Here is a 24,595-nt window from a genome sequence, read left to right on the forward strand (position 1 = left end):
GTTAATTACTTTCACTATTGACTGACAATGGATTACCATCGAAAACATAGCCTGAAAAAAGCAACACTTACTCCAATAATATTCAAATGACTGAATAAAAAAACCTAAGGACATTTATGCTGCAGTAGTAGTTGCTGCTTACATCTTGTGAGAGTGCGTTTTCAGCTGTGCTTCATGCGCCTTTTGCTAAACAGTAGACCAGGTTTTTCCTTGGTCAGTGGCGAAATGCTTTTTAGATAGTGTAAGATAGCGATTTTTGGATAATGTGCAATCATTAATTGCGCATCTTGTAATAAGAGAAGGGTACGGCGAGAAACTTGAGTGTACGATAGGAATACGGTTTGCTTCGGGATAATAATATGCTTTGCGTTGCGAAAATAGGGCCCTTTATGTGCCTATGTTAAAGCGGGGTCTATAGAATTACTGCTCGGCTGGCGTGTGGGCGCGTGGCATCACGATGATTCCTTCCCATCGTGATGTCGGTCAACCATCACGATGATATCGTCCATCAGCCCAACCCTAGTACGCAGAAGCATGCATTTGGCTTTATACAAATTTTACAGTCATGTTTACTGTAAATCTAATCGAAAAGTTGTGACTAGACTGATAATATGTAACATTTTATGTAGCAGTGTTTTTTGCTGGCTTAAGTGGCTTTTGAATTGTCTCGTCTGAACAGATACCCATCTCACCCCTCCTCAATCTTCCTGTTTCCTTAGGTGGCTTTGAATTTCTCACCTATGTAGACCTCTTAAGTGGGCATTCCCTGTAGTTGGTGTGGATCCAGTCACTTTTACATGAACAGTGTGTCCTTTGGAGGTGTCTACTTTGGACACAGTCTCTGGTTACTTGGGAACTCTGTGCCTTCCGCACCATCATGGAACATCCACGGGAAAAAGAAGGTGATCGGCCAGCTAGAAGCAGTAAGGTGGCTCAAGGGCGAAGTGGGCACTCTCGTCCCTCCAGCTCCACCAGCTCATCTGGTGTATTAATGGTGGGACCAAATTTCCGTGTTGGAAAGAAGATTGGTTGTGGCAACTTTGGAGAACTGAAACTCGGTAAGTTCAGATATATATGTATGACATGATACAGGGTGTTTCCTTGCCGAAAATTATGCTGGGGAGGCAGGGGTGGGGTTGAGATGAAGTAAACGACTACAGGGGGTTGACAAAATGGTTGAAAAAAAAACCCAACATCTATTACAGCAATAATTATATTTAATTTAGGTGTCATTTCAGTTTTCACCCATGGGAACTATTCATTTCAGCCTACATGGCCCCCCACCACAATATAAAATCAGGACACAACTGCATACACTGCAAAAACTGCTTACCTAATAAAATCTAGTTGGTATTGTTTTCAGTATAAACCCCTTAGGCGCCTGGAAAAAAAAAAAAAAAAAAATTGGATTTTTACATCAAAATGTAAAAAGGCCATGGATTGAAAGTGGTCAGAGATAAAGTCCTACTATGTGAAAATCATTGAGTATGAACAAAAGTTTATGAAGATGGTAAATTTATTCATCTAATTGGCATATTATGACATCACTGGATGGCAACCACCTCGAATTATGCACCTTTCAGTAAATACTGGATGTTGAACATATTTGAGCAGTTTTACTTTCTTTTTTTGTCATTTCACCCACATAACAAATTAACAGGAAAAGAGTCACATGTACACCAACAACTTAATAAACTATTACTATATGCTACCCTATGCTACTATACAATAAAGTAGCTTGGTCAAATCAGTTCGTATTGCGAATGACTTTGTAGTTCTTCAGAGCCCTATATTTACTATGCCTGCTATCTGTACCACGTCCATTACAGACACCATCATCACTATTACCACTTGCACCTCAAGCTATGTTGGGCAGAGTCGAAATAAGCATGGTATGCTTAGTGGACACTGTCGTATACACGCAAAGGCGCACCTCCATTCACAGATGCACCGTGACTATCACTGTCAATGGACGATCGATCATATTTTCCAAAAGGCAGATATTCTCCTTCAGAATCGGAATAGGTCAATAACAGACCCAAGACTTAATCACACGTGAACTTTTCTTCAACATTTGGTGTATTTTTGCTTCAATTTGGGCAAAACTATGGCCCGCAGCGCTTCCGCATCATTACAAAGAAATGCACGTCTACTTCAGAGGCGATTTCTGTAAGACTGCAAGGGAAGCTCAGCTTTCCCTAAAATGTCAAAAATGTAAGGGTCGAATATGTACTATAACATTTTATTGACTAAAAATGTGTTAGAACACGTTCATCTCGAAGACGAGTTCGTTCAGAATCAGCTACATAGCAGGTCGACTGACTCGATTCCTTTCTCATACCCGTAGCGTCACAGTGCATTTCCCTATGGCATTTCCTTGTTGAAGCCCATCGTCCATGGATCCAGGATGGCAACCTTTACTGTCTATGACCAGAGAATGTTTAATAAGGGGAGAACGGCCACTCTAGGAAAACTTCCGGTTTCTGAACTGGTTGCAGTTCCTTCTGTGGTTCCACATGAGGGCTAGATCCACGAAGTGCAGAATGCATGGAGGTCTATGGAGCTGTACCCCTCAAAATCCACTTTTCTCGGGATAGAATTTTTTTTCAAGTAATTTGAGTATTGTATTCGAAAGGGGAGGCAAAGAAAGGGGAGGCATAGACTTGGTTGAGTATTATATTTTTTAAAGTCACTTAATTGTTCTAAAAAGCCTTTAAAATGTGTCAATGACGTCATTCATTAACACAATGCTAGCGTGTTATGTGCAACAACGACCCAACCTGTAAGAAATCAAAAGGACATAAGTACTCGTTCATTCAACTTTTGACCTATAACCCATGTTGAAGTTATACAAACTACAATCAAATCTGAGATTTGTCAACGACAATCAGGTGAAAGAGACAAATTTAGCCATCTAGCTCCATTGACTCCCATTCATTCTGCACTCATGGCGATCGCCCCCAGTGGAACTCTGGTGGAACTGCATCCAAAATTCGGTACAATGGGACTTAATTCGGAGTGTCAAGGCTCTCCGTAGACGGGCTCTGCTATGACTTCAACAGGGCTGCTCTGAACAGTTTTTTTTTCAGTGCTTCGAAACTAGATGGTCATTGGATAAATGCTGCGAGAATGTCCCGCCTACGGACACTCAGCGTCTCTGGGGGTGAATGGAGCAGTGGGCTGGCCTCAGCTGGCCCGGACGCAAATTTTTTTTTTGTAGGGTGGTAGCGGAAGACTGTCTGTGATTGGCCAATACCGCCCTACTCTGTCTGTGATTGGCTGGGATATGCATGAGAATACGCCCTACTCTGTCTGTGATTGGCTGGGGTTATGCCTGATTGACAGTTGCTGCCTCTCTGGCTAAATCGAATGAGAACGTTAAAAAATCAAAAGACAAAACTGATGGGCTTCTGTAACTAGTATCAGCCAGAAATTATAAAATATCCCACCTAAATGTCTGACTATGACATGTTTCAAGCCTGCAGCAAATATACAGTCCTAAACTCCTGTTAATAAATTATGGCAGTTCAATTTTATATTACCCTGATAACCTAGTTACCTTAATGCTATCCCTGTTATCTAGCTAGCACTACAGGTTGCTATGCTAGTTGTCAGTTTGGTTGTGGCTCACGAAGGATCCACTAGCTAGTAGCTAGCGCTACCTATCAGTAGGGAATTTATAAAAATAAGTTGGGGGGAAACCCCCTTAAATACCGTAACACTTATTCATCATGTTGACAACATAGACTGTAAACAAGCTATTTTATAGTATTTGGTTGACAACTTCAACCCTAACCTTAATCAATGCAATCCTTGTTAGCAGGTTGCTATGCGAGTCTGGCTCACAAAGTTTAAATACTACCCATAGATATATATAGAACACCTATCAGTAGGGAATTTAAAAAAATAAGATATAAATAAAATTAGTTGGGGGGAAACCCCCCAAACACCCCTAATACAAACAACCTATTTTACAGTCTTAGGTTGACAACTTCAACTATCGTTAAAATTGTTCAACGTCCACGACCAGAATGATGATTTGATTACTACCCATCTCCATAGAAACGGACGAGGTAGTAGCCTTCTAGCCTCAGCTGGCCAATCACAGGGCGAGTAGGGCGGGACTCTTCCCCTACCACCCTACAAAAAAAAAATTGCGGCCCGGACTCCGGGCTTCTGCGTGATTGTGTGACGCTCCAGCTTTACCGTGCTGGGTTCATCACTAGCCCTCTAGGTCTGTCAGTTTTTGGCTACTCTTTTGTGTTTGTCTCTCGGCCTGCAGGGGGAGCTTTAGGGTTCTGATGACGTGGCTTATTGGTGGCGTAATAGAGTCCCGAAGCCATGACGTAGTGTTGCCAAGGCAGCAATTTCACTGGATCTAAACAAATCAATCTACCATTAGAAATCACCATAGCGGTGGCTTTCTTAATATATTTCAATAATTTTACAACGTTTCTAAGACGTTAGTATATTTTTTTTAGACTGTAGGAATCACATAACACAACATATATTCATACCAACACAATCAAATTCGTGACTACAGAGTTTTATTTTAGCATGGGTTTCCTCCATAAAAGAGACCTGCATGTAACTTCACAGCATGCGGTTAAAATCCTTAAATTCACGGACGTGTTTTGGCTTTATTTTTTTGGCAAAAAAAATCGCTCTTAACAGCCGCCAGTCTTTGAGAAGACGTGAAATATCCACTGGAATTTTGTTTCTTTCTATTACACCTGCCAGGGAATCCGTGTTATGTGGCTAAGCTGCTGCCTAGCAGGTAAAACACGTTTAAATGGATATATTTATTTTTATTAGCTAGAAATGATGCCACATGTCTACATTCAATGCTATTTATGCCACTTCGAAAGTTTGTTTAGATCCAGTGATTCTGCCATCATGGAAACGCTACGTCACACTTCGGGACTCAATTCACCCTTCGCTAAGTCCCGCCCTCCTTAGTTACTGTTGCTATGCCTGACAAGCTTTAGGACCCTGCACGTCTATTACATAGGGGGAGAACCGGGACTTTTCAATGAAATGTAATTTACAAAGACATCGTACCACACTGAAAGCTAATATTTTGTCACTAGCAACCTACATCTGTCCTCTGTCAAATACAGTTGGAATTTCATCTCTGAACAAAACCGTTCATGAGTTATTTAAGCAGAAGTCGAATGTGCGTTTGGTTTATTCGACTCTCCTGGCCAGAATGAATAGAACAGGCATGGGGAACGAAAGAAACATACCATTTAAGCTATGTACTTCCCACAACTTCAATATTTGACATCATATCATGAATGGTACTTCAAATAGGTGTTATTTTAAATAGATTGCTGATGGGCTATACATCTTGGTGAACGTCTGTTAACAACTTCTTGCCGTTATCGTGAAGCGTGTGTAAGACGTCACTCGTCAGGACCAATGAGGGAACTGGGAGTGGTCGAAAGAAATCGTGAAGCTTCCGCGCGCTGTTGGAAATAACAGTTGATTATAGAACTCCTGTTAACCTAATGATTCTGACCCCGCTAGATATGGAGAAGTTTCGGTCAAAGTAATATTACTATCCATAGTAGGCCGATGTAGGCCTACCCACGATACTGTTACAAGAATGCCTTCTAGCTTTTTAATTAGACTCAACTTCCCCAAGAATAGTGTGCGAGGCCCTCCTCGGCCGACTAATTCGGGAGGCGCCTTTTACTGAGTAATGATCCTAGTGTGAAAGTTGGTCAGAGGCTATAGTGCTGGCCTGGACCACTATACTCATCTGGACAGAACATCTTACCGAAGCTACAGAGGGTTCAGGGTGTGCTAAGGTTAGCTGTCTAATTCCAGACTACTAATAAAATCAGTGACCCACCACAGTACAATACGATGGCCAGTTCTCCTGGTAGCATGCCTACTTTCACTGATTTAGCCCCATGGCCCTAGGGACTAATCCTAGCCGTTCCCCCTGGCACATCTTAAACTTTGAGGGATATCTAAAGAAATTCTAGAAAACTATGCGGGTCAAAGCATAACAATTTATTTGTCAGATACAAGCTATTCATCCAATACATTATAGAAGGTACATCTAAATGAATAATGTGAAAGTTACGAAAACAGGTTAAAGGAATATTTAGGAAACCATATGAAGCAATCAGAGAATGAACATACCAGCTCAGAGGATGATGACTACACACCTTAGTGGTGCGGGAGATTCTGACTACAGAATAGCTCCTAGAATGCTCTGTGAACCTCACTTAAATAGGCTACCTAGTTTGTTGTTGGTTACATTGATGTGGATCACATGATTGGAGGTCAGCTGATTTGGGATCACATGGTTGGAGGTCATCTGATTTGAGAGTACTTTGATGAGACTTGAGACCATTGTTGTAGTGAGTGCATTAATCAAGACATGACAATGTACACATTAATTACATTTCCCGCTTCCTAGTTAGTTTCTCCTGTGAAAAAGGCAAAGGTTCGAGATATAATCAAAAGTTGTTGTAGCAGCAATATGTGACAATGGGCCCACCATGAGGTCATACCATCATGTGGTAGGGTAATTAATCAACAGTTCACATGATCAGGAGTTTGATCAGTATAGAAACATTAGGACTCCTTACACGTGTATCTCGCGGTTATGGAAATATCATGCAATATGCCATTTTTTTATAGTTAGAACAATATGTGTTCCTAATTATATCATGTTTCTATTGTGTAACATGTTATTTCACTGTGTCTTTACGTGGGTTAGGGCACCACACATCCAAATAAGTGCCCTTCGTGACCCACAGGCCTTCAGTCTCCATAGGTTAACATGGCAAAACTCGAAAAGCTTGTCAGACCTCCCGTGCCTAGTGACGGGTTGCTAAGCCACGATTGGCCTGTGGCGGTTTTCGGGTGTGGCTTAGCGAAGGGTGAATTAGGAGCCGAATAAAATCTGGACCTCCCAGTCTTTGAGAGACCTTTTGCTTGCTCGCTCAGCACAACTGCGGCAGGGCTGCGATCCCCACTGACATACCTTTTTGCATTACATTTCATTATGCTGACATACACCACAGTTTTACTTTGGCTTACATTTACTGACTTCTGTACATAGTTTATTTAATAAACTTATTTTTGCGTTAAATATACGCCGATGTGGATGAGCCGCATAGGCCTAGGCTGTAGCTATTTTGTTGACTGCTGTACCATTGAGGACTTCTGTCCTAAATTCTGTCCCCAATTCAGTTTTCACATTTTTTTTCAAGAGTAATATCGGTTATCGTATCGTATCGGTATCGGCCACAACAAACCAATAAATATCGGTTATCGTTATCGGCCCTGAAATTCCATATGGGTGCATCTCTAATGCAAACACGTGGTGAAAAGAGAGTTGTTAACTCATATGTTGCAGTAGATGTGAATGCTATATACTTAATTCACCATTAGCTAGATTAGCGTGGTTCTATACGCAGTTGTCATCTACATGCAGTGTTTTGCAGGCTATTCAAAGCATTTTACGTCTATCACTCAGTTGTGGTATAGGCCTATGTCTTGAGTGATCGCTTTCCTTTTAAATATCTATCTATAAAGCAAGAAGCATCTGTGTGTCTGTGTCCGGATGTGTGTCTGTGTGTCTGTGGCACGCATATCTCGCTGACCGTTTGTCAGACTGATTTCAAACTTGGTAGGTTTCTTGCTACGGGCATGAGTAAGTGCAGTGCCAAATTTGACGTTGTTTGAATAACAAATGCAAAAGATATCATTAAATATATCGGTAAAAGAAGCACATTGGCTTTCGCCGCTAGCCCCTCCCCTCCCACACAGCACTGTACTGTAAGCTACCAGTGAGGATAGAAGTAGGGCTTTGGCAAAACAGGATCAGTGTAGGTTACACGGGTAAAAACTTAAGCGAGTGCAAGATAACTCCGCGGACTTTACAACAACACGCTAACATGCCAACACACAGGTAGGCTATGCAGTGGCTCTTCAAAATGGCGTAAAAAATGATGTGCAATAAACGGACACTCGAATAGCCCAGGCTACTTTGGACTGTCTTTAGACTTTGAATAAGCAAACAACAATTCCAACTGTAAGGTCCTAAATTGAAACGAGCGATAATGGTCCCGAATTAAAGAACGTCTCAGAATGCCACACATGCAAAGCATAACCAGCGACAAGCAACGAGTGTCAGACAGAGTGTGATGTCACTTATAGGCCACCAGAGACTGTTTTTGAGTCACACCGTTGCAAATTCCATATGATGCATCATTCCATTCCATCATTTTCTCTATCATCAAGTTATTCAATAGAGTAAGCATATAGCCTTGACTCAAAACAGCTGTTAGGATTATGTAATTTTGATTTCTAAAAAATGTCATATGTAGCCATGCTTACATTCTGCTCACTTCACATTTATTATATTATTATATTCTCAGTAGGCCTATTTATTATTGAATGCTTACCTGGAATTATGTTTTTCCCTATTCTATTTTCAAAGCAGGCCTACCTGCAGGCATGTAATTGGGCTACAGAAATAGCATGTTTGCACTGCACTAATAAATGTAAATGCAAATCAGGTTTATAGAAATTTGGTCTCTGCATTTATCCCATCCGTGAATTAGTGAACACACAGAGCACACAGTGAACAGTCAGGTGAAGCTGCCCTATGAAATCCGTTTGATTATTTTCCAATTTCCGTTTTATTTTTTCTCAAATTTCGATTTTTCGGGGGGGGGGGGGGTTTGACTTCTAAGTAGTCTTCACTTATAAAAACTCAATGACCGGCACAATTCAGCTTTTTAAATATTTAGCAATGCCAATCATTCAAAATTCTCCTATATTTATCCAAACATTCAACAAACGCAAAAAAAGGGCCTACATAACTTCAACTACATGGCCGTAGGCTGCAAGTTTAGATCTCAATAAAGGGGCACTTTGTAACTCAAAATGTTCCACTAAAAAGTAGCCTACTTTTTTGTAGATTCATGTTTCATTTTAAATATATAGATAGATATAGCATAGGTAGCATACAGACATCACACACAACATGCATTTACAGCAGAAATGGTAAGTATAAGTATAAACATATAACCAAACTCCGCTGAACAATAGAGACAGTAGGAGATAAGAAAAACTAACAAAACTAAATACTAAATATACTATATAAATTAAATGTAAAAAATCCAGTGTGCTTGAGGGTGATCAAGCATGAGACGCTTGTAGTGACAGGGCCTGTAGTTCTGTGTGCATGGTGAGGTGCTCAAGAGAGTGAGTGTCATGGTGAAGGTGCAAAAAGTAGTCCAACAGTAGTCCTTTAGTTATGTGTGCATGGGAAGGTGCTCAAGAGAGTGAGTGTCATGGTGAAGGCGCAAAAAGTAGTCCAACATTAGTCCAACAGTGCAATAATACGGTCTAGAGACCAGCATAAATAATATGGACAAATAGGAGAGTAAAGTATAATGTAGACCAGGTAATATAAAAAAACTATGTCAGTGCAAGAACAGGTTGAGGTAATAGGGTTACAGCCATGCAGTATTGTAGCAGAAGCCATTGATCATGTGTGCTAAAATAGCATGAAAAACAGTGTAGCAGGAAAACTAGAGCCCGACCGATTTATCGGCGGGCCGATATTAGGCATTTTCCAAACTATCGGTATCGGCATTTATAATGGCCGATAAATCAATATTTTTTAAATAAAATAAAAACGGACGAAACACCCTTAAACCATGTCATGAGTGTTGGCGTTGTATAGTTTGTCCACCAGAGGGCACTCTACACGTCCCTGCTGGCAACACTCGTGTATAACGCACCACACATCCTGCAACCTCCTGATCCAGCCAGAGTCGGGCAGAGAGAACCAGTTATCCGCGAGTGAGATCATCAGTTAAAGGTCCAGTATGTAGGAAATAATGGAACATAAACTGTAACCATTCCAAATATGATCACCATATGTTGTCAGAGAGTAAGGAAACACGATGAATTGAAGTAATGGCTTATTTGACAACATAAATGAAAACCCATGAAACGATTAATTCTAGAATAGCGTATAAATAATGGGCTAGCGCGTCCTCCTATTTGGGTTGCCAAATTAGCAAAGGCCAACTGTCAACAGCTGTCAGTTGTAGTCATGAACGCCTACGAGAGGCAGGCAAATTTCCAAAATTAAAACAAGAAACAAATTAAGTGGACATCGGAGGAGCTTCCTGAGATGGTGATTCTTCAAACGAAGAATATCAAGTCTGACGCAGAGCTGGCCATATTTCTCCACAACAGGTAGCCTAGGCTAAACTTCATCTGCATCGCTAACTTCAGCTAAATATGTTACGTTGGTTAGAGAGGTATTTTTTGTTTTCACTGTTTCCGTAATGTGTAGCTGGGTCATGGTTGGAGAAACGTTAAAGCAGCTGCAGGTCAACTAACGTTAGCTAAGTCTTCATTACATCTGGCAACCCAGAAGAGGCTCGCGTCTGGTAGTTTCTTCCAGTAGCAGCAACTGGAATCCATGCATTTCCACTGAATTATTTATGGAATCTGATCCCTTATCATACCTGTTCATTCTTACTCGCCATTTCGACTTATCGGACTAAATTCAAGATGGCTGCAAACGCTTAAACTTCGTGAAGATACTGTCTGTATAAATCCTCTTGTAAGTAAACTACCAGTGCTTTTTCAAAGTTCTCAATGTCTTTTTTTTAAATGTCAGGGCCCTCGGAAGTCTAGCAATGAAGTGTGGAGATATATTGAGCCCTCGTAAATGGTGTAAAACAGTGATTTATTTGCATGGCTAGCCCGATGCAAGCACCACCATTGAAAAAAGCTGTTGGTAGCATCGGCTAACTAGCCAGATTTTGGAGTGCAGGGGACAAGCCGAGATGGGCTATGAGACATACGTTCACACTCGGTATCATGTTTTAATATACTTTAGGTCAATATCACACCGGAATTCTCCTTTAACGTTTTTCCTTAACTAAAGATACAATTAAAGGTATTCTGTGCAACATCCTTAAATAAATCCCCTACCTAAGGAGAAATTAAGGCTTAAGGGTCATACTTCAGGGGAAAAACGATGTTTTGTGTTTACCCTCACTATGCCTCGCATTGGCACCATGCGTGCGTGTGAAGAAAGTCCTGTCTGAAACACTGTCGCGCGGCGTAGCGTTCCAAACGTTGTGTAATCAAATACACCGGTATGGTGGTAAATAAAAAATGTATATCATAACGAAAATATACACCTGTATACGGTGTGAACCGGTATACTGCCCAGCACTACTCTTCATCACATTTTAAGATCAATAATGGTTGCCAGTAAAGAAAAAAAGGTATCAGGATATTTTTATGTAAGGCAGGTAGTAGACTCTAGAATGACATACTGGAATGAAGTCATATTTTTGGCCTCATACCGATAACGATAACCGATATTTATTGGTTTGTTGTGGCCGATACCGATACGATAACCGATAATATTACTCTTGAAAAAAAATTGTGAAAAGTGATTTGGGGAAAACATTTAATAAGCATAATTTTATTGTAGTAATTTTACCTACCACCAAATGATGGACAGAACTCATAATAGTCCTCAATAGTACGGCAGTCAACAACATAACAGTAGCCTAGCCCTACAGTATGTGTGGCTCCTTTAAGTGAACCTGACGTCAGTGAATTGCGAGTGAGTGGCTAGAGAGTTTGAATCGTTTTGATTTAGGACTAAACGCTCATAAGCGGCTCAGCTTGGAATAAGCTACAGTATAGCGACCAAATCAGAGTTTGTGAAGGAAACTTAGGTTTAGTTTCAACTGCGGGTAACTGAATAAAACTCCTCAGACTGTATCTTATGTCCGTCTACTCTGTTGCGCACAACCTGCTGCAGCAGAAATTAAAGTCGTTAGCCCCGAAAGTTTTAATAACTTATTATGATGACCTGTCTGGAACTGAAGCACGAATGGTTAGCATATTTCTAGGTAATAATACAAAACCCAAGCTAAAGTAATGCAAATATAATACTAAAACACAACTTAGAACTAGGCCTACTTATGTACTCGTCCCACTAACGAGTTTGTTTATTTGTTTCCCCAATCAGCGCGGTAAAGTGCAAACACACCAGCACAAGACGGCTCTAGATAGGGCTGAGCTCCGCTCTGTTAAGGTTAAATGGCAGATCATTCACGAGAGGATTTTGAGATGCACATCTCAAAATTTTCATTTTTTCACTTATCGGCTAATAATATATCGGCCGCCGATATATCTTGCATCCCTAGTCAATACTCATTAACTACAAATAACTAATGTTAGGGAAATCTGTTCATGTTTTGTTGTGCGTTTCTGAAAAAAAATGTATATCTGCCGATATATCGGAATATCGGATTTTTAAATCAACAAATATTTGTATCCGTATCGGCCTTCAAAATCCTTTATCGGTCGGGCTCTAAGGAAAACAGTAGTAAAAACATTAGGCTGTGGACATTAGTAAAACAGTAGTAAAGCAGTAGTGGGCAGTCAGTACTCAAACATGGAGAGTGTGGAGAGGCAGACAGACTAAGCAGAGAAGTCTATCTATCCTCTTCTCTTTAGTGAAGCATTGAACAGTTCAATGGCCCTGGGGACAAATGACTTCCTCAGCCTGTGTTGCTTTTTGGAGCATATAGCCTACCATCTTTACCACACATCTCCACTGAAGTATGGCTACATGATGGAAAGGCGCTTGGTGTTGCGCTCTCTTGTCAGTGAGAATCTATTGCAGCACTTTTTGTGGGTCTGCGCGCCTGCTTGAGGTTGCTGACATTCGCTTCTGGGAATGGGACTACTTGCAATGTTACTGTAGCTTCTGCACACATTTCAACAATCTTCTACAAACTCACGTCTTGCATCTACTGATTTTGTCATTGTCTTGGCTGGAGAGATTTACCCGCAGTGGATTTAGCTTTGTTCTTAAGTTACCCATTTTATTTATGGTCGCTACATGTGTATGGGTGTCCGGTAAATTATGTGTTGCAAACTTGCAAACTAGTTTTCAGACTCATAGTAGGTATTGTTTAGCCCCATTATCTAGCAATCAAGCAGTTTAGTGTTTTGCCACCGTTGTCGGGATCGTTTATTTTCTTTGTCACGCACCAGTCAACAAAACACATATGAATTTCGCGATATAATTACGCAACGCGTTTAAGTTATGTCTTTCGGTCAGGGTTTAGATAGAGACCTTCTTATACGCTTTTTGAAACTGACACTGAAATAATAGGGAAGCAAGTAGAAAAAACGCCTGTTTATATTTAATGTGTCAACATAAGAGAATTCCGTTTTCATGTGTAGATTCCGTGATTCCGTCCGCGTTTCACGGAAATCATAGGGCCCTGCAGTAGGTGAAGCCCACACTTACCCGGAGCTGTGAGCTGCCTTGCTACAGTGGCCCTCGGGGAGCAGTGAGGGGTTAGGTGCCTTGCTCAAGGGCACTTCAGGTGTGGATGTGGTTATGGGAGAGCAGTGCTCAACCACTTCCCCCGCCCACAATTTTCCTACTGGATTAGGTGGGTCAATATATGAAAAAAAAAACACCTAACCTCAAAAAAATTGATACAAAAGGTTTTTCAACTGATTATGATACCTTTAGATGTACTTAATAACATATTAAAAATCTAGTAAAATCTGACCCCAGTAAAGGGGTAATTTTCAAGATGGCGTCCAAGATGGCCACCAGAAGCTAATTTTGGCTATCTGAAGCATTATTCAGCCTAGGAAAGTGTTTTTCATGTTTAATCAGATTTAGTGGTCACTGAATCATATATGTCACACTAAAGTATCAGTTCATCATTTTCAAAGACTTGTCATTTTCAAGATGGCCACCAGAAGCTAATTTTGGCTATATCTGAAACATTATTCAGCCTAGGAAAGTTTTTTTCGTGTTTAATCAGATTTAGAGGTCACTGAATCATATATATGTCACACAATCCTTCATTAAATCATGCCACCCTAAAAAGATGGTTGTGGCATAACAAGAGGTCATGAATTAATTATAATCTATTGAATTGTAATTAGTCCCTCTTTTTCCACAACTTTCCAACCATGCTGCCAATTCAGTCTACTTAAAGCATAGAGAACGATAGACATAATTTCATTCTACTTTTTTTCACGACTTTCTGTCAGTTCAGTCACATACATACGACAGACTATTATGGCCACACATGAAGAAAACAAATATTTTTGCCATGATAAGAAGCCAAACCCAACATGTCGTTTAAAGTCGACATGTCAACATTAAACACAACATTTTGAGAATAAAGTTGAAATATCATGTCAACTTTAATCTCTAGGGTCTTTGGTGTCAGCAAAAGACAGCATTCCAGAAGAGGAGATCTTGTCCTTCAGTCATCTGCCAATGCCTTCACTACTACCAATCAGACAACAGAGGTGATTGGTGAATTAAGATGCCAAGTGATGGGTGTACTTTTTGGTGGGAAGTCCACAGACTCTCTTACAACATTACGGCACAACACCCTGAGTAGGAAGGTTATCCTTGCGTCATTATTTGTGACTCCAGAACGTCTCCCTCCAACTGAATCTGCTAGTAAGCTTCACAGCTTTTGAAAGTTATCCGCTGTAACTGTGTGCATTTCTGCAAGACACTCTTCTGTTAATGTAGAAACAGATTACGCTTCACTGCTGCCTGTGGAACATGTCAAAATGAACAATGTGACAATCTGCACAACTTCCTTTCAGAGGACTGGAGGATGATGGATGATGATGAATAATGATATAGTAATTATTTCTGTATACTAATAAATATAGTTTAATATTATGTTTAATTAGCTCCCCCCTTATGATAGATGCAAACATGTATTTGATGCACACAAATATATAATGCATGCCTATGCCTGGGTTATGGTTCACCAAAGTCATAGAACAGCCAAAACTATATATATTATAAAAGCATATACCCTGTACATGAAATATAACAATCAACTTATGTTCCCAACTTCCACCACACTTTGCATAATACATAATATATTCTGTATATAGGCGGATCTAGTGTGCAGCTGATACATTTTGGTATGTACAGTCCAGGGGAAACAAATTAAACATCCTGAACTATATATTTTCTGAAAGCATATAACCTGTAGATGAGACATAACACCAGTTAAGACATGTCCCATCTTCCTTCATGAATGCACAAAACATTGCCCTCTATTCTGTATAGGCAAATATAATGTAAAGTGGATACATTTGGGCATGTCCAGTCCAGGGGAAACAAATTAAACACCCTAAACAATGATTTTCTGAAAGCATATAACCCGCAAATGTTATAACACCAGATAAGACATGTCCCATCTTCCTCCATGCCATGAACAATACATTGCCCTCTATTCTGTATTGGCGAATCTAGTGTAAAGTGGATACATGTTGGCCTATATTGTCCAGGGAAAACAGATTAAACACCCTAAACTATATATTTTCTGAAAGCATATAACCTGTAGATGAGATAAAACACCAGTTAAGACATGTCCCATCTTCCTCCATGCCATGAACAATACATTGCCCTCTATTATGTATAGGCGAATCTAGTGTAAAGGGGATACATTTTATCCTATATTGTCCAGGCAAAACAAATCAAACACCCAAAACTATATATTTTCTGAAAGCATATAACCTCTAGATGAGATATAACACCAGTTAAGACATGTCTTATCTTCCTCCATGCCATGGAGATGGTTCATAATCCTGTATTACATTTGCTCTGTATTAAAACACATTGATTTTAATATTTGGCTAAAAAAAAGGTAGAGCATTGAAACATTTTTAATATTACCATTTAAAATCATATTCTTGTTTAATATGACCACAATTTGACATCAATTTCACCCCTGTAGGCTGAATAGTAATTGAGATATAGCCATTTTAACCTCTTGACAGCCATTTTGGAAATAACCCCTTTCCCAAGGTCAGATTTCACTAGATTTTTAGTATGTTATTTAGCATGTCCAACAGTACCAGAATCCATGAAAAAACCTTTTGTATCATTTTTTTTTTTGACGTTGACCCGCCTAGATTGGGGATTGAACCGGCAACCCTTCGGTTACAAGCCGGAACCCCTAACCCCACAAATTACGTTTTAACTCCATGCTGTTTTTGTTGATGGACAGCGCTGTCTTTGATTTAGTTTTCCTACCGTTTTAATAAACGACACACGCAATTGGAATTGTTTTCACATGTTCTCTTACAATTCCCACATAACATTAGATACTAAGCCTTGGTTACATAAAAAAAAAATATTGGTTACTATGTCTAGTTCGAACTTCGTTACTGATACTCATAGGTGGATAATTTTATTATTGTAGACCTACAGTTCTGGATGATCAGTCAGATGGCAGCGCCAGCGTTAGCTTAACAAAAGCTTACACACTTAGTCCACAGTTGCGTCTTAAAACTTCCAGCTGAAGTAGATCTACTGCGGAGGTAAGATAGCCTAGTGCGAACTGATAGAGTTGCCTCCTAACGGAGTGAGTGTAGCCTATACTTTTTAGCTGCTATCAGAGCTACATCTACCGCTCCTTTGCTACATGATCAAATATTATCAGGTGAGTGACAGAAGCACCGGACCTTAACCAGCAGGTCCATATGAGAAACACTGCTCTGGTTCCTCTAGTAGCCTGTGGTAGATGACGTGAAAAAGCTAGAGTCTCCAGAAAGCCCTGATCCCTGATAATCAGACCCTCTCAGACTTTAAAAAAAAAAAAAAAAAATCTTCGGATCTGCATGATTCACACAAGTCACCCAAACTGACATGAAAAAAGCGGGAGACGTCGAAAAGCGCGCTGTTTGCATCCCTGTGTATATAAAAAGTCGCCGAAGCCGCTTCAGCTCAGTCCCCTTTAGTCTGGAGAAGAACTTCTGCGAATTTCTTGGTTTTTGCTTGGTGAAATTGCTAGCCAATTTTCATCGTACATTTCATACACTTATACACCACATTCATTGTTTCAGTTTAACCTAATTCCCACATTTCCTCCTTATAGTTTAATATTGTTTTGTTTGTTCGTGTACATACATACATACATACATACATACATACATACATAGCTCTCCTGGTATGCCAAAGTTAGCTGGCTGGAAGTGCTGTGACAAAGAAAATGTACTGCTGCCCATACAGAAAAATCAAGGGAAAAAATTAATCAATGCATTATCATAATCATAATCAATGCAATCCTTATATTTGAATAGAAGGCTACAATATATTTAATAAATAGTAGGCTACAATGATGCAAGTATGTGGAACCCAACATAGGCTATATTTGGATGTCTTGCATAAGTCTTCTGAATATATTTAATTATATTCAATTATATTAGCAACCACCATGGCAACAACAACTTTGCATGCACTGGTATTTCCTTCAGGAAATGTGTCTCTAGTTCTTCTTCTAACCATTTTTCTGCATTTAATTCAACGTATAGACATCATTCAAACACCGTTTGAAAGTCTTGAATTGAATTCTTAGAATTTATCAGCATCAATTCAGTTAATAATATGGTTAAGGTAGAGTTAGATGTCCCTTAGGTTTTTCCCCTTAGTTAGCCTACTAAGGTCGTTTGTGCAACAGTTTAAGGGATTTCTTTTGCAAGATAGGGATAACTTAAATACTTAAGGTTTCCTTAACATTTTCCCTTAAGGAGAATACGTAAGGGTGTTTGTGCAACCGGTTTTATTTTAAGGGACCCTTTGATTTTAAGGGAAAAACTTAACTTAAGGTGCTTTGTGCAACCGGCCACAGGCACTCAATTAGGCCACCATCAAAACAATGTAATTACATTAAATAATGTTAATAGTTTAGCTCACAGGGGAGATAGTGGCCTATGCCATGAAGTTTATTAATTTCTACTAATAATGTACTGTAAATGAAAAAGCTGAAAATGAACACAAAAACATAAATAATCCTGTCTATGCTGATACTAAGGTTTTTGTTGTGATCACTGACCAGTTCAAGTCCTGCGATAATCCTGCGTTGTAACTGGCATTTTTTTTCCCCATAGCAGATCCCTTGAATCTGTTCATGGTTAGGCTATGTCATTTGTAACTCAATCTGTCTATTTCTTTTGACAAAACTTGCCAGAAGTCCTCATTTAACACTTAAACACTTAAAGAAGTGCCCTTTACCAGAATGAAGATGAGGGCTGTAGCGCCCCCTATGCACTATTAACAACAAGTTTGAATAGGATTGAACCTTTACAAGATAAGATATAATAGAATCATTAGGCCACACCTCAAAAGTGGATTGATGCGTAACTTTAAAATGGAGTGACACATCAAAAATTGGTGAAATCAATCTGTTATGCTTGGTCTGAAGGTCTTCATAGGAATCGGATCAACGGTCTAGGAGGAGATAGATTAGATTCACTTTTGTTTTTTGAAGATGTGAATAAAATGGTTGTGGCTGGGTTCATTGGATTCACAACGCAGATCCACAGATCTTGCTAGGTTTATGTTTATGCAGTCATCCTGAAATAAGCATAGCTGTGAGACATGAAAGCATAGCTGCCATTTTTTTTCATGTTAGTGGCAAAAAGTGAAGCATTGCGCTATAGCTATGGGGGAGACCAGTTAGCTTACTGGTAGTTATGGGCCTACGTTGTTGCTGTTGCTGTTGCTGTATTAAAGTAAAATATCACTACTATGGCACATCCCTCTGTGTGATGTTAAGTGTGAAAATTCATACTCACAGCATTTCTTCCCTTTCCATTCTAGGAAAGAACCTTTACACTAATGAGTATGTCGCCATCAAATTGGTAGGTATTGAACGTTTTTTTAATATATAATTTTCTATATAAGTAAACTATATCATGTGTTCTCAACCCTTTATTGCCTGTGCTACTCTGTGCTGCAGCTTATATGATCTGTGTCCAGCTAGAGTGTTTTGGATGTAGAAAACAGAAGGCCTGTTTGGTTCAGGTTGGAAACCAGTTTCACAACATGTAACTGAAATTATTTGCACAAGTAATTGTCATATTACAAGTATGCCCCTACACTTGATCTGTCTTACAGCTACAAATCATCCCACAGTTACAAATAGCACATAATTACTAGGGCTGTCAAAATTAACGTGTTAATCACCGCAATTAATTTTGAAATACATAACACGTTACAAAATATTAACGTATTGCTTTTGTGTAATGGAACTGGTGAGTCTTGTAATCTTCAATAATTCATTTACATGAAGCACATGATATGCCGATTGAAACGCATTCCACTCAACTAGCTAGGTGGCTGGCTACCAGGCTCATACTGTAATTGATCATTCACTTTTAATTGCAAACCTTAATATCATGCTTATCATTGTTAAAGTGTAGGTTCAGTGTAAATTGACCCATAGTCCTGTTGTTCAAGCTCATCACATGCACCCCATAGGAAAAAGAATGAGCTCATTTGGGACAACATAGGCCAAGTTATGGACAGGCAGCTTAAAGGAGAATTCCAGTGTGATATTGACCTAAAGTGAGTTGAAACATGATACCGAGTGTGAACGTATGTCTCATAGCCCATCTCGGCTTGTCCCCTGCACTCCAAAAATCTGGCTTAGTTAGCCGATGCTACCAACAGCTTTTTCAATGGTGGTGCTTCGGCATCGGGCTAGCCATGCAAATAAATCACTGTTTTACACCATTTACGAGGCTCAATATATCTCCACACTTCATTGCTAGACTTCCGAGGGCCCTGACATTTAAAACGAGACATTGAGAACTTTGAAAAAGCACTGGTAGTTTACTTACAAGACGATTTACAGAGGGTCCCCGTTAAAAATTGACACTTCATTCACGATAATGGTGATTCACGCAGCTGGGTGACATGTAAGTACAACTGCAGCCGCTTGGGGGCAGCATAGTCCGCTGTGGCGTTCAACGGTCGAACTGGACGGCGCATTCGACAGCAAGGGCTGTGATTGGCCGAGTTTTCAGTGCGTTTCTCTGTTTTTAGCAGCCCCTGCAACATGCTAATCCACTGTAGCCTAAGCTTTGTACATAATGTTAAACATAGTTTTGGATTCAGTGGCAAGATTTCTTGATTGTATAGTGCCTGTCTCTCAGTAATGTTTTAAAATGAGAGCTTCGTCAGCTGGCAGTAGGCTACTTTGTCGGTAGTCATGAGAAGTTCGCTTGCTAACAGAACATAAAAATGCTGCCCAGAAACCTTGTGAATAGTTCTGACACTAACGAGGTTGAAATATAGCCTTTGCCTACAGCATCTCCTTAACAGTAAAGTTAACAAAATGACAGCATTCATATGACAAAGGAAAACGAATCCGGTCACTCAAGACTGTGCCGCAGCCGTGGGGCAGAAGACGCTTGGTGGCCGTCCACAACGTTATAAACTTAACCTAAATAGTCGGCTGCTGTAAGCTACAATCGGATTTTATTGTATACCCCTGTTGTCTCAATGATGATAACATCTCATTTCCGACTATATTTCAAAGTGTGCCGTTCATTTGCATTATTAACATAACATCGTATTTTGTCATTTTTGGCGAAGACATGCATTCCGTTATTGAACATATTTAACATTCTCTAACCATCGTGATTTCGAATTGGTGCAGTTGTCAGCACTATTGCTCTATGCTGTTCTATGGTGCTTTCTGCCTCTTGGTTGTGCACGCATGTTTTCGTGGCGTTTCATAGAAATCCATATATAATGAGCGCATAAAACGACTTGTTGACGTTTTGGGACATTAATCTACATGTAGGCTACGTTAAGCTTTAAGGATTGTATGTCCTTAATTTATTTATATAGGCCTATTTAGGCTACTTGGCGCAAAACCCTGGATACTTTTATTGCCACACAACAATATTGGTGGTATTTGTTACATTAGCTTCAAAAGGCACCGCTTCAGAAAGCTGCACTGCTTGTGAAAGAAGGGGGTGGGGGAGGGGAGCTTGCAGCCAAATGTCGGAAAAATGCATAGCCTACAACACAGAACCCGCTTCTCGCATTAGTCACTGACAGTAGACACGCTTCCAGCCTAATGACTTTCACACATTTTGAATGATTTACAGCAGGGGTCTCAAACACCCGGCCCGCGGGCCAAATCCGGCCCGCGTCCTGCCCAATTCCGGCCCGCGACGTATGACAAAATAATAATGTAGTCCGGCCCTTGAGGCTATTAATTGCGACAAACAACGAAACTGCTTAAAATAGACGATAGATCCAGGTACGGTGACAAATCTCATTTGTAGGCCTACTCTACTCTTCAAACCCAAAATCGCTGCGCAAAGTTTTCAGGAAATACTTGTATTACACGCGAGAAACACAAAGACGTGCATATGTAATGACGCGGAAGCGATGCAGGCCATAGTGTTGCAGAAATTGAAGCAGAAATTAAGCAGAAATAGGCCTACACCAAATGTTGAAAAACGTTCACGTGTGATGAAGTCTTAGGTAAGCTATGTTATTCACCTATTCTAATTCTGAAAGCTTCTGAAAGCTTCAGAAAGCTGCACTGCTTGTGAAAGAAGGGGGTGGGGGAGGGGAGCTTGCAGCCAAGTGTCGGAAAAATGCATAGCCTACAACACAGAACCCGCCGATTAGTCACTGACAGTAGACACGCTTCCAGCCTAATGACTTTCACACATTTTGAATGATTTACAGTAGGCCTAGACACATTAGCGCTCCACGTGTAGAGACTGTGCAGAATACAATGTGTGAATATATCGTTTCATCGAAGCCCAGACTAACTCTATGGGGTTCAGATCCGGCGACTCTGCCGGTGTTGGGCACCCAGTTGATCCCCTCACTCTGAATGCAGGCTCTGACACTGGTAGCGGTGTGTTTTGGATCATTGTCTTGGAAGAATCTATGTGTAGACATGAGGAAACGCTCTCTCAAGTATGGACCGGCAACTTTTTTGATGATCTCTTCCGCGTAAAACTGTTGATCCATAATACCATCAAAAATGAGGAGGGGCCCGGCCACAACGCGAAATTCCACCCCAGACGTGCAGTTTGACTGGGTGCTTAACTCTAGGTTTTGCCATGCCCCTAAAGTTTGTCTTTCTCCAGCACTGCAATGCAAAACGTTCCAAACGTGCCACTGTTGACTCATCGGTGAAGAGAACATCATCAAACTTTTCACCAGCAGTCTTCCATTCTTGCGCTTGACGTAGACGCAATTCTTTGTTTTTTCCCCGGGTCATTGGGATAAATCTGGGCTTCCCAAAGTGCCAGCCAAGAGCCCGGACTGCCTTTCTCACTGGTTGAATGCGTGATGTTGGTCCCGAAGACCACGCTAAGATTCACCAACAGAGCTACGGCCAAGTGGGCAGATACGGATGCCTGCTCTTCAGGTCCATCGTCACAGAGGAACACTATAAAGCCTGGAGCAAAACCACCAACTGGGATGGAGCGAAGGGCAAGCGAGCACTGCCGCAAAATGTGAAAAACTTTGTGGTCTCAACACTACAACGAAAGTTCCCTGCATAACACGCAGATCTTCCCAGGGATTCAACGTGCTTTAAATTTAGACTGTAGAATGTAGAATGTAGACTGTTCATTATTTCAATAAATACGTTTTCTCTGAAGCACTTTCCCGACTTCGTCTTTCTATAGGCTAAGCATATCATGGAGATGGAGTAGAAAACTGGATTTAACTAAACAAATGTAACCAAGTAAACTGATTGTTTACTCTTACTTGCTTTAAAGCAGAGATTTCACAGAAGTCATCTATTTTTCAACTTGCCAAAAGGCTGGTGGTAGATTATGACAGTGTAACATCCACATTCGGGGAAGTGTGTACTGCTCTCATGTTGTTTCTACATTGCCTATGACTGTGGCAACAGCTGAGCGATCTTTTTCCAAATGTTCAACAATTGCTGGTGTACAGGCTATAATCAATTAGCTAAATCATTTGTCCAGCTGTTTAAACATTTTTTCGTGTTACATTCAAACGCAAAAGGTGCTTTGATATATTTTGTTTAAACGTCGGCAAGCAGGCATGCTGCGGTTGCAATGAATGAGGATAATTGGTTTTATCTGCGGTGTTATTTTTTGCATTTTGAATATGACTCGCTCCAGCACGTCTACTTTTTTGCACGGTGCTTTCTTAAAGGAGCTGCACCATCTTACAACAATTGCATCTACATTTTCATATTAGAATGTTTTGTCAAGTGTAAGCTTAAACTACCGTGATCAAATTAAGTTTCCGTGCCCCCGCTGAAAGTCTCTTATGCTCTTATCGTTACACTATCAAATCTATAAGTAACCGTGACAAATAGGGTATAAGATATATAAACTCAGGCTATTGTATTATCATATATGTTTGGTAATGGCTCAGCTTTCTCTGATTGTTCTACTGACTTGGAAACTGCATCATGGAAGCAGTAAGTCAAGTCGCATCAAAAATAGTAGTGGCAGAACTCCAAAGTGACACCTTGTGGTTGTTTGTGTCAACTGCCGTTTGTGCCATTTCTGCTGAGAAAATGGGGATCGTGATTCCTGAAGGAACCCGTCCAAACTTAACGGGGACCCACTGTATGCAGACAGTATCTTCACAAAGTTTAGCGTTTGCAGCCATCTTGAATTTAGTCACGATAAGTCGAGCGACAAGTAAGAATGAACAGGTATGATAAGGGATCAGATTCCAAAAATAATTCAGTGGAAATGCATGGATTCCAGTTTCTTCCAGTAGCAGCAACTGGAATCCATGCATTTCCACTGAATTATTTTTGGAGACATGCGTTCACACTCGGTATCATGTTTCAACACACTTTAGGTCAATATCACACCGGAATAATCCTTTAAAGCAGACCCATTGGGGCAGTGGGGAGATACTTTCAGTTTCAGTTTTGATGCCCCCATGGCTCTGCTACAATGATCATTATTGGACTGGATTAGGGGTGGGCGATATATATCGTCTGCGATAATATTGTGATTGTTGTTTTAACGATGTGCAAATTTACATTATCAAGTATTTAAATTACTTATGGGGAAAAACACTCAAAATCACACATTGAAACCCCATACATTCACTAAATCCAGGGGGTGTATGCAATGGGATTTCTCATATACATTAGCCATAAGCTAACACATTAGTTTCTATTCTATAACTTGGAATGCTAGCCTACATGATTTCTATTTGTAAAAACATCGAAGGAAATAACTGAGATGTACTCTGTTGGTCTGCTTAGTTTTACAGTGAATCCTAAGTAAAGGTCTTTGAAAGGAACTTCAGCTTCAGACTTTCTTTTGGGAAACTGTTAGGCCTAGTCATCTTCTCTAATGTAGTTGGCTAGACCATGTCATTGCCACACACACAAGTGGGGGCAAAATTGGAAATGTGTCAATTGGTGACAATGCATTGGTTGATTTGGTTAAAAAGTCACAGGTTAGGTTATTGGTTATTATTGTATTGATGCTATTCATAAATAATGAGCTGTAAAGTAACTCAGACTTTTACTTTTTTTTTTTTTTAAAGGATATTGACTAATTATCGTTATCGTCAAAATCACAAAAAATATCGAGATATTATTTTTTGTCCATATCGCCCACCCCTAGACTGGATATCACTTAAATGCCATTGGTTGTTGTCAATGGGAGTGTGTTAATGGGTGTGGGTATATAAGATTGGTTACACTGTTACATTGTAGCATAGTGAAGAAGGCACGCGCCG

The 24,595-nt window shown here is 40.2% G+C and overlaps 1 protein-coding gene across 5 annotated transcripts in view; it reads left to right on the forward strand.

Annotated features, from left to right (window-relative positions):
- Positions 1-24,595, forward strand: part of csnk1g1 (casein kinase 1, gamma 1) — a 70,953-nt gene that overhangs the window by 14,085 nt on the left and 32,273 nt on the right. For all 5 annotated transcript variants that reach the window (XM_048263398.1, XM_048263397.1, XM_048263400.1 and 2 more), the window contains 2 exons: positions 720-1,058; positions 18,689-18,729. In XM_048263398.1, coding sequence (XP_048119355.1) covers positions 878-1,058; positions 18,689-18,729 — 222 coding nt within the window. In that variant the 5' untranslated portion in view covers positions 720-877. The remainder of the gene's footprint in view (positions 1-719; positions 1,059-18,688; positions 18,730-24,595) is intronic.

The sequence above is a fragment of the Alosa alosa genome, chromosome 14, assembly GCF_017589495.1.
Source record: "Alosa alosa isolate M-15738 ecotype Scorff River chromosome 14, AALO_Geno_1.1, whole genome shotgun sequence".
In the NCBI taxonomy this organism is placed as follows: Eukaryota; Metazoa; Chordata; class Actinopteri; order Clupeiformes; family Clupeidae; genus Alosa; species Alosa alosa.